We start from the raw sequence: 11205 nt of genomic DNA, 5'->3' as shown, positions 1-11205 counted from the left end.
GCTACAGTGCCAAATACCTAACTCTGGCGGGTTAGGACAAACACATTAAATGCGGCGTGGGATGTCACGCTGGCGAAGCTCCCCGGCAAGAATCGTCTCTCCTTCTATGCCGTTTGCTTAGCGACCTCATATTTTCTTGACACGCTCATAGGACAGGTGTCATTAAAGTTGTCCTCAGAGCGGCGAGCTGACACGTGACCAGACAATGTTCACCTAACTAAGTAACTAGAGCATCTCTAGTGGCTTGTGTATCTCTACTCGACACGCACGCTCGTGCTGGTCTCCTCTAATGGCAGCTTGTATTGGAAGCGACGGGAACCCCCTTGCCCCAGCGCCGCCCCCCCCCCCCCCAGCGGGCAGCTCAGGCGGCGGTGCTAGATCCCGCCGCGGGCGCCCTCCCCTTCCTCCTCCCGCCTCCGCCGCTGGCCGGGACCGCCAGGGCGAAGCCCCTCGTGGTGGCTGGCGGCGAGGGATCTCTCCTCCACGTCTTGGTGCTGGTGGGCGCGGGGCTCCCTCCCTGGGCGGTGATGTCGGGCGTGCACAGGGTCCGGCGGCGAGGCGGCTCCTTCTCCGGTCGGCGGCACGCTGCGGTGCTGCGGCGGTCGATGGGGGCTTGGCCCGCGGCGGTTGTGCCCCGTGGTGGTGGCGGGGGCCCGGCTTCGGTCCTCCGGTGGTGCTGCGGGTGGTCTTCCTTCCCCATCGCGGGTGTGCGGTGGTGTTCCTCGGGCAGTGGTGGTTCCGGCGGCGGCGCTGCGCCGGATGGTGAGGAGGCGGCGGCGCAGCCACTTGGCTGTGGGCTGGCGCGGCGACAGGCGGCGGCGCCCTTCTGGCCCAGATCTGGGTCCTTTTGGGTCCCATCTGGGTCTGGGCGGGCCTGGTCGGCGGCACTGACGGACGGAGGAGCGGCTCGTGCGGGGGGTTGCGGAGACGGAGGCACGCACACTCCAACGTGGCGATGGGAGCTTCACGAGCCCTATCTGGCTCGGCCGGGCCGTGGGCCAGGTGTGCTCTCCTTGCTGTGTCCGGCCGGTGACCGCCATGGGCGGTGGAGGTCGTCCCCTCCCGCGTGGCTGCCGATTCTGCCGCTCATCGTTCCCGGTTGTCTCCTCTCGGCCTCGTTGGTTTCGCCTCGCTGCTTGGTCGTGTGCGATGGCTTCGACGGACGGAGGTGCGGCTCGTGCGGGGGGTTGCGGAGACGGTGGCGCGCTAACTGCAGCGTGGTGACGGGAGCTTCACGAGTCCTGTCTGGCTCGACCGGGCCGTGGGCCTGGTGTGCTCCTATTGCTGCGTCCGGCCGGTGACCGCCAAGGGCGGTGGAGGTTCTCCCCTCCCGCATGGCTGCTGATGTTTGCCGCTCCTTGTTCCCGGCTGTCCCCTCTCGGATCCGTCGGCCTCGCTTCTCTTTCCATGGTGAGACGGCAGTGGTGATCTAAAGACCGTGGTGGCGCATGTTGGTGGGCGACAAGATTGATGGAGTGCGACGGAGCGGCCGGGGCTGTGGTTGTGTGGCGGACGGGAGAAATCCCTGTCGGCTTGGCCGGCACCGACGCGGTGACGCCCACGGGCGCCACCGGTCCTTCCTGAAGGGCGCTGGGCTTACATCTTCCACACGCCCCTCCGTGTACCGGGGGAAACCCTAGGACCAGTCCGGGCAACAGCGTCGGCATCGTCGCGTTCCTTCCTGAAGGTGTTGCTTGCTATGCGGCGGTCCGAAGTGCTAGGAGCGTGGTGGAAATTCTCCGGCGGGCGCAGCGGTTGCGGGTCACCATCATTTTCGTCGACCCGACTCTGTTGTCATTAGTTTCTTTTTCTTTCTCTGTTATTTCTTTTAGGCTTGCTTGTGCTGTCTGCCCCAGCATCGGACTATCAGTTGTATCGTGTGGTTGCTATATCTATATAGCGGGGCGAAAGCCTATTTCAAGATTGTGTATCTCTGCTTTTGGTAATTTTCTGGCCCATGCGAGTGGCACGGTAGAGGAGCGAGCCGTGCTATACGTACGACAGTTGACGTACGAATTCTGTCCGACAGAGCAGATCCAACTCAGTTGGACTCGAACTGTAGGAGCCTCGGCCGTCGATCGATATCACCCACCCAGGCCTGGGTTACCGCACCTCCTCCTCCCACGATCCACCACTCCTCGACCAGCGCCGCCGCCTCTCGGATCCCCTTCGAGCCCTGCGCCGGCGCTTCCCCGATACACTCCTCCTCGTCCAGCGCCACCGTAAACGGCCTGCATCTCATCTAGGGCTCCTGCTCTCTCCGAAAAGAAGCCATATTGGATTGTTTTTTTAAGGGATACAATATTGGTTTGTTTGCTTCCTATAAATCATAGAACTCAGGAATAATCTTTGTACTGCCTGTATAAAGTTGACATCGTGAACTGAGTTGTGCTATTTTTTTTTATGATATTCGATCTGAATTGTGCATGTGATGTGATGTGCTATTTTGTATGATTTTTGAACTGAGCTATGGTTTGAACTGCACTGATCTGTGTTGTACTGTGCTACTCCCTCGGTCCCAAAATAAGTTTCTCAACTTTAGTTGTACTAAAGTTGGTACAAAGTTAAGACACTTATTTTGAGATGGAGGGAGTATTTTGTATGGTTTTAACATGCATAAGAACAACTCCAGCAAAATAGACAGGAAATAACTGCAGCACTATCATTGATGTGCTCTTTTTTCGCACTGCAGTTTGTAAAATAATTAAGCTTAATTGTTCATTTTCAGTCTGAACAAGTTTGTATCATTACCTGCTTCATCCATGTTTGGAAAGAAAATCGTACCAACCTTGATTAGGTATCTTTTCCTTATGCTTATATACCATATTATACTTTTCAGTTCAACAAAAGGAGAAAATCTAGGCGGCGGCGGCAGCGAGTTTCCCAGCCTGGTTGGCCTCCTACCTCATCTCAACCCCCAAAACAGCAGAGAGTGGCGGCTGGCCTCTGTGAAATGGAGAGGGGATCCGGCAAAGGGATGGAGAGAGGATCCAGCAAGGAGATGGAGAAGGGATCCGGCAAGGAGATCGACTGGGAATCCTGGGAGATTAAGGACCGGATGAAGGAGATGGTATCCGTGGGGAGGGAGCGCAACAACGTCCTTGATTCTCTTACACCTAGCCTTTCTGGGTGGAGGCGGATACACAAAGGCGAAAGCAGCAAATGGTCGTGGATGACCGTTGGAAAGGCCGCCAAGGAAACGGAATCTGACTTGATGGACTCGAGCACAATGGAGCTACCTGAGAAAGAATTGGACAACATCTTGCAAGGTATGGAGCAGTTGGGCCACCGGATGCTCTCTATGGCATATCTCTTGCGCAAACCAGGTGTCCCCAGCATCTCGCCTCACATGGTCACTGAGTTGATTAATGCTACATCCAATTTGAGGCGAACTACTGAGGATTTCTACCAAGATACTGATGCTGCTGAGAGTTGGAGTGGTGAGAGTGAGGGTGAGGGTGATGACGAGGTTGAGGGTGATGACAAGGGTGAGATGCAGAAGGAGGATGGGATTCCTGGTGAAATCTCCAATCTTACTAAATACTTGAGGTTTTCCTCTCATTACGAGAACAAGTTGGCGCTGATTGTGGGCGAGGACGAGGACGAGGACGAGGACGAGGACGAGGACGAGGACGAGGACGAGGCTGAGGATAGATCCACATTGGAGTATCTCAAAAAAGAGATAGCCGATGAACAAGAAAGTTTCGGCGATGAATATGACTGCTGGGAACGTGTATGGGGTAGCAAGATTGGAGGGTGCGGTGGCTTGGAAGATACAAGTAAGCAACTCGAATGCTACTTATCTTATCAATTAAATTTGTTTCATCCGTTTGCTTTCTTTTGTCACAAAATTTTAGTAGACCACTAACTTCGTTTCTACTTGAATGGAGAAGGGAGAAGAGATAATAATTTACTTATTCATATTAGTTCTCTGACAGTACACAATTGTCTTTTGTGCTGCAGCCACATTGGGCCCTATGCACTTTACACACTGCACACCTGGTGTTGTCCCATACCCTGCTGCTGTTGCGGGGAACACCTTGTTGATCTACTCCATCAGGATTCTAAGAAAACACTTGGATATGACAGTCAAACCCTTGAAATGGCCGCTCAAAGTGTACGGTGTGGTTGCTGCTCGAGACACAGTGGACCACAACCGCAACATTCTCTTCTCTCGATCAAGGCTAAACTACCAAAAACTCGGTGAAGATGTACATACCATATATTCAATTTGCTCCTCATTATTCTTTATTTCCTCTTCCTGCTTTCCTAGTCCATTGCAATTAAGCACCTTCCTAGTAACCACTGCAATCAAGTATAACAATATGATGCTTGCAGGATTCCTTTTTATGCTTGACTGGTCCGTCTCGTGCAATTTTTGGTGTCGGACCCGTTGACTTTGAAGTTGACCTGAAAATAAATGAGGGAGCTGAAGAAGATACAACATTGATCAGTTCTTGCTACCACCACCGCCCAAGAAGATTACTCAAAGGTAGTAGTTACTCTGAAATCATCCGTGGATGCTGGTGTGATGTAGAATTAATCTATGAGGAGCTTGATACACCACTCCAGGCCACCATTGTGGGTGTTCACGTTGTTGAAGGGGGGTGGCCTTTCAAATATGGATGCAGAGTTGCTTGCTCCTGGTCTGCTGCAACAGGGACTATTGGTGCTACCCGTAGGGAAGTTGTTTTGCTTGATTATTGTGGTGAAAATATGCCTGTAGGATCAGATGATTATCTTCATTTGCCGAGAAACGTTGTTCCCGTGGAGTTACAAGGAACACTGAGGCTTGTCATACAGGCTTACCCAGAACCTGATTTTCGACCCGTAAAGGGTCATGTAGACTTCTGTATCCAACATTGCCAAACAAGCAGCCTACAATGTGAAGTTGGTAACTCTACAGTGGAGATTACTGTTGCTTGGTCCCTCCTTGTAAAAGAGAAGCTGGAGCTGTTACTGGAGGGCTATGCTGCTGGGCGTGATTGAAGGAATTATATGTATTTACCAGCAGTCAAACGATCGAACGATCAGGAGCAAAAGTCAAAGGAGATCGGACGGCCACGAACAGTACGCACGGGAGGAGCTCTCAATGAAGGGGGTAGTCTCCTATCCTTTATATAGTTTAAATAACTTGTTGGTTTGTCAAACCTAAGTCTTTCTCGCACTTGAGTGTTCGAGTTGGGTTGATATTCTATCTGTTTTTCTTTCTTTCTTCTGTTAGATTTCATTTAGCTTCGTTTGGCAAGAATGTTGTATTCTGGTGTATGTATATTTTGTGGATTGATGGGATTAAAACTCTTCGAGAGTGATTTATCTTGTTTAATGAGATGGTAGAAGTAATTTGTACTGTTCATACACTAGGTACACCATGTATTCTTGGACATAGCCAATGCTTCCGCTAATGGCACACCTGGGCTTGGAAGATATCCTCCATTCAAGCACGGTGTATCACCGATATGTTTTAGAAGCACCTTTCTGCTTGCTTGTTGATAGGTTCCATCTTTGACCATTCTGAGTGTACACTCTGTTTGTCCTTCTTTTTCTGTCATTGCAATAGCATCAAATGCATTGGATTTCTTTAGAAGTGATGCAAAAATGATGGTGGTTGCTCTTGTTGATATGGATCGTGCCTTTGTTCCTGCTCAACATTCACCCGTCTAGTACAAAGAAGGTTGGTTGTTGATGTTACTAGCTCCTTCCCCTCTTTCCTCCTATAGTTTTGTGTAATCTGTTATTTGGTCTCTAGCATTTAATTGCTGTTTCAGCCTTCTCATTGTTCTGTACTTGCAAGTTTATGAAAACCTAGTTGTAGATTTTCTGTTTCAATTTGTGACTTCATTTCCCACAATCTATCATATGTTGGGCTGCTTCAGGAGGAAGTGTTCATCTTATTTTCAGATATAACCTTTATAAGTCATTCTAGAAAACTGTATGCATCTTCTGTTTTAACTCTCTGTCATTCTTCTCTTTGTCACCCCACTGTTCAACATGATTTTTCTGGTGCTAAAAATGTATTAATTGCTTTGCTTGCTAAAGAAATTGGCCAAATATTTACCTTTGGCAAACCATACTGATTTCATGATAAAATTGTCGAATGTCGACCCTTGCCTTTTTTGTTTGATTGGGAGAATGTAGAGGCAGCACCGTGACAAAGAAATTGGCCAAATATTTACCTTTTAGTCTGAACAATCCATGACAAACAGGGTATGGCTTTCTTATTTTCTTAGGATGCACAGTTGCATGTCCCTATTAGAAAATGTAATACGATATTCAAAGGTACTGCATTTTTTATCTGTGGATATAGAGCACATATTGCCTTAGGTAATATAAGGTATTATTTGATTTTAGGCCTCCAGTCCCCAAACAAAATCTGAGCAAGCCGGTGGTAGCTCAAAATCAACGAAAGAAAAACCAAGTCAGCAAGGCAAAGACAGAGAAGTAAAAAAGAAGGCAGTAACTCTGTCTGCTGAAGTTTTTTGGTCATAAAGGAAATCCATTATTAAATGTTGCACTTGTGCAAAATGTCATTTGTTCCATGAAATGAATACGACGGCTTGTATTTTTATGATTCTTCACGCAACTGGGCACATCCTTGTTTCATGTACAAATGAAAACCACATGTGGGAGTCTAACATGTCTTCGATGCACGGTAATGACATATTTGCTGATCTATGCAACACATGAGTGTATAAACATCCCCCCCCCCCCCCCCCCCCCCCTTCTTTTTATTCAGGTTACCTTTTGAAGACAAGTGCACAAACTAATGGGTGGAGCAGAAGGTGGTTCGTCCTAAATGAGAAGAGTGAAAAGCTTGGTCAGTCTTCCATAATTGTTGATTGGTTGTGTTTTGATACATTTGAACTCTTATTAAAGGGTTCTTTTCAGACTGTTAATTGTTTTCGTAATTTTCTTGGCACATAGCGTTGATTATTTTACTTGTTTGTATGCCTGGTTGGACTCGACATTTTTTTTTTCAGCTTGGATACACAAAGAAGCAAGAGGAAAGGTAAAGAAACATTGCATGTGTAACTCTCAAGAGTTATATAGACTGAACTGATTCAATAACTGTATGGTGTACCGTGTAGGAATGCAACCTCGAGGAAGTAGAGGAGGAAGAACTTTCTAAAAGCTTAAAGGATTCAAAAAAGGCTAATGGACCTGAAAAAGGCCCATGTCTTGTGTTCAAGATAACTAACAGGGTCGCCAATAAGACGGTCCTTAAAGGTTAACACCCTTGAACATTATAGCATCATGTTTGCTTTATTTTTCATTTTATAAACTGGTTCTTTCAAGGCTGCAAATACTGAGGGTGGACCGCTGAAGCAAAGCCAGTGAGATGCACCCCAGTAAGTATATCATTGCAACGGTTTAGGCCTACTCCTTTCACTGCATGTAGAAGTATATACTCCTAAAACCACGACGAGTAATTTGGAACGGAGGGAGTAGGTGACAACCGTGCATTGCGTGCTATTCACATGTAAGATTTCAGGGTGTATCTTAGCAGTGTAAATTGAGGTTCCACCTTATGTATACATATTGTTACATTTCATAGCAATTTGTATAAATGAAAATCATTTACAGAGAGACCTTGGACACCCGGCCGCCCTGGGGAGGACTGGAGGCCAGCCTTCGATTCTGCAGCGAAATGGCCCTGCCCCAAACATTGAATAACGTCTTTGTAGTGCTGACAGTCGCAGGCGCTCTGAAACTGGGGATCCCAACTCCAGCAGCCGACAGCGCCATCTAGATACTAATCGTGCTGATCAGTGTCCATGATGGAAGTTTTCGAAAAGAAGCCAGTCATTTTTGGATTGGGAATCCCCTGTTCTCCATCACAACTGACCACTCACACAATCTAGAAAAAGGTTCCCGTTTTCATCTGACAGATAAGAAAGACAACAAGAAGCAATAGATTAAGCCATCTCGGAAGGTTTATAACTCTAATTCTAGTGTTTGTTGTTGGTTGTTCAGAGGATAAAACAGGTTCTAAGATGTTGTTCCTGAGTCCTGTTGTGAAGGTAAATGAAATGGTGGTCGTGAGGAGAAGTGTTGTATTCTTGCTAGGCACACGCCCTGTTTCAAATAATTGGGTGGTGAGATTGGTGGAGCGGATTTGAGATCAAACAAATAGAGTGAGCTGAGCGCCTTGGTTGAGAGGTTTCGTTGACGGTGTGTATGCGCAGGAGGCCCCGAGTTGTTTATTGAAATGTATAGTTGATGAATCAGTTCTCCCTATTGGTTCATTATCATTTTTTAGCAATTTGATTGATGCCTGTTGCTGTACTTTTCCGTACAAGTGTTTTCTGGGTCTTCCACGCATCACCCTGCTGACGTACTCTAGTGTAGTGCTAGTAGGTAAAAGGGTTACTCATCCAGGAAACAACGTAAATCAAAGGAAAGCAATTGACATCTGCTCATGTACTAGCATGCAGTAATTGAAGCAATCAATCAGTCAGATCGGTGCATTGAGGTAGAACTTGACATGGATTCAAGGGTCGCTATCTGAAGCCATCTCCTTCCCTGAATCTCTTTCTGAAGATTACTGAAGAATTGGGACAGTTTTACTCTTCACCTGCAGCTCACTTACCTCTTCGTTGCGGCTGTTGACTGAGTACCGTCCATCACGGATCCAAGGGATCACAAGCGCCCAGTGTTTATCTCCTTTTCTCTCAGTTTACTTAGTGTGAGGCCGATTTTTTTTTTTTTGAATTGAGGGGCATGCCCCCGATTTCATTTCATTGCATGAAAGGAAACCAATAAAACAGAGCGAGTAGTCTTCAGATTCCATCCAGCCCCCAGATGTCCTACCATGACATCCGGGCATCAGCAACTAGACAGCCAACAGAATAAAGCTTGAAACTAAAAAAAAAACTCCAGACTTATCATAAATGCATACCCAGGTGAGAGGTAACCACACAGGGCTCCTCTCCCCCACTCATCGCCACATACTCTCCACTAGACCATAAAAGCACGCGTTGCCGCGCCCGCCATCTTAAGTACTACCTCTGTACACTAATATAGGAAGTTTTTGCGGTTCAATTTGAATTGCAAAAAGGTCTTACATCAGTGTACAGAGGGACTGTGTCTTAACTTCAATTGGGCATCTTAATAAAAGAATTGTGGAAATATCTGAAAAAAAATCTAGTTATTTGTACCACTTGGAGCAATCAAACTTGTTGCTATCTTCTGCCGGAATATTTATATGTTCATCCGCTCCATAGATCCCATGTATGACAATAAAGTGCCGGTACAACAGCAAGTCATACCCAAGTACTCCTAAAAAGGAAAGACATCATTCTTGTCTACCTATAGTGAGCAGCGTTCTGCAATCAACAACCACAAAATTAGAAGCAATATTTCAAACAACATCTCCTAAAACTGTATGCTTGAAGAAATGATTGTAAAGATGAGACTGGACATGTATAATAATTTAAGGAAATGAAGAAAGAAATGAAATTAACATGAATGACATAATCAACTTTCTGTAGCATTTTCCTATTAGCTCACGATAAATAGAAAGGTGATCTCTGGAACTGGAAGTCATAAATTCATCTCACAGTGATTGCGTAAAGCTCCACCGACCATAGAGAGATCCCATTGTGTAGGATTCCTAAATTTGACAGATTGGGGTTTCTCACATGATAATCGATGCAAATTGACATAACTACTATTGGTTTCCCAAATAATATGATCTTCAAATAATTTATGTGTGTTCCATGTCTCAAAGAGCTGACTTCTCACCTTTTCACCATAGAAATAGCTTCCAGGGAGCTCAAAGCCTCGGGATTAGGAGACAAAATAAAGACAAGTCATATTCTATGGTCAACAAAAGAAAGAAATGTGCATCCATAATTCTGCAACTTCAGCACGGATCTTAAGAAAATAATGTGCGTTCGATGCATTTCATACTTCCTGCAAAGAGGGAAAAAATCGCCAGTATATAATTTAGACGCCAAACATTATACATACGAGCATGTAAAAAGTTGGTGCTACTGAAAATATTCAAAATATTTAGACTGGCATATAGTACTGAACTACTAATTCTTCAGACTAAATTGAGCTGATGAAGAAATAGCATGCTGATTTAAGTACTTGCACCAAATAAGACATGGGGACGTAATATAGAAAACACAATCTATTTAAATGGGGTGTATTATTAGCATATTAGCAGATCTTCTCCTTTTGTTAAAGACGCTTCTTGTCCAAGGTTCCAGAATTTATTCATCACTTCAACTGTAGATCAGAGCCTCCTTGGCAACTGAATCATAGTGAATTATCCTCCTATACCAACAATGGTTTGCTAAAATAAGTGGCCCAATCAAACATATCAAAATCTCCACTCGAGTACTGGGTCGTTGCTGGCTTGCTTCTCATTTGTTTGATCAATGTCGTACATCTATTAATTGCCTAGGAAAGTGATTTCAACCGGTTATCTTGCAACTTAAACAAGCTTAGTTTCAATTAGCTTTCTTAGATAGTAAAGTGGCAATACCAGTCTAACAATTGAACACACATAACAGCCTACTCGATTAATGTCTTCATATCCATGTGTCTTTCAGTGATCGATGTCAGGGGAATTCACAAAATAGATAGAGGCATACTGGTAGATACTGGACCTTTATCAGGATAATTACACGGCAGTTTCAGCTTCAATTACCTAATGGGGAGGGACGCACGGTACACCGACAAGGGCATGGGGGCCGATGCAGGAGGAGAACGACCGGCGATGGATGCCAACGGTGTGGGCGGGCGCAGCAGCCGCCATTTAGGAACACTGCAAGACAAGCCATTGAAAATAAAAAAAATCAAAAAAAAGGCCTGCGGAGAATGAGTACAGGGTTAGTGGAGGGCACCGATGCAGAGGCAGACACACATCAGAAGCTTGCGACGAGACGGAGAACAGCAGCGGCGCTTCACGGAAGAAGGAACAGCAGCGCGGCAGAGGAAGGAACAGAAAAATGAGCAGCAGCACAAGTGGAGGTGAATTAACATACTCTTTCTTTTCGGCCGTCCAATTGAATGCATAGTAAGTGGTTCGTTAATCCTTGCCCGCTTACATTGGAGCAGGACTCTACTTGGCCCGCTAGCGCAAGGTGGCTGGCGCGCATCACTTCCACGGGATTGTAATCGAGAACGTTTAGGCATTTTTATTCTACTTAGATGCAACACGCCTCGCAAACAGATTATACGAAATCTGAAAGA

The 11205-nt window shown here is 46.3% G+C and overlaps 1 protein-coding gene across 1 annotated transcript; it reads left to right on the top strand.

The window, feature by feature from the left end:
- Positions 1-2330: 2330 nt before the first annotated feature.
- Positions 2331-5257, top strand: LOC147987180 (uncharacterized). Its single transcript, XM_087540267.1, has 3 exons — positions 2331-3779; positions 3964-4211; positions 4339-5257. Exons 1-3 carry the CDS (start codon positions 2954-2956, stop codon positions 4987-4989), a joined length of 1725 nt encoding a protein of 574 aa, XP_087396393.1. The 5' UTR covers positions 2331-2953; the 3' UTR covers positions 4990-5257.
- Positions 5258-11205: the final 5948 nt, after the last annotated feature.

The sequence above is a fragment of the Triticum urartu genome, chromosome 2A (assembly GCF_056163025.1).
Source record: "Triticum urartu cultivar PI428250 chromosome 2A, HENAU_Tu73, whole genome shotgun sequence".
In the NCBI taxonomy this organism is placed as follows: domain Eukaryota; kingdom Viridiplantae; phylum Streptophyta; class Magnoliopsida; order Poales; family Poaceae; genus Triticum; species Triticum urartu.
This window is presented reverse-complemented; position numbering and strand designations above follow the sequence as displayed.

Bases quoted from the DNA above. Each gene is read 5' to 3' on its own strand.
- LOC147987180 (XM_087540267.1), top strand. From the start codon at position 2,954: ATGGAGAGGGGATCCGGCAAAGGGATGGAGAGAGGATCCAGCAAGGAG. The intron at 3,780-3,963 runs GTAAGCAACTCG...TTTGTGCTGCAG, and splicing joins CGGTGGCTTGGAAGATACAA to CCACATTGGGCCCTATGCAC. The intron at 4,212-4,338 runs GTACATACCATA...TGATGCTTGCAG, and splicing joins ACCAAAAACTCGGTGAAGAT to GATTCCTTTTTATGCTTGAC.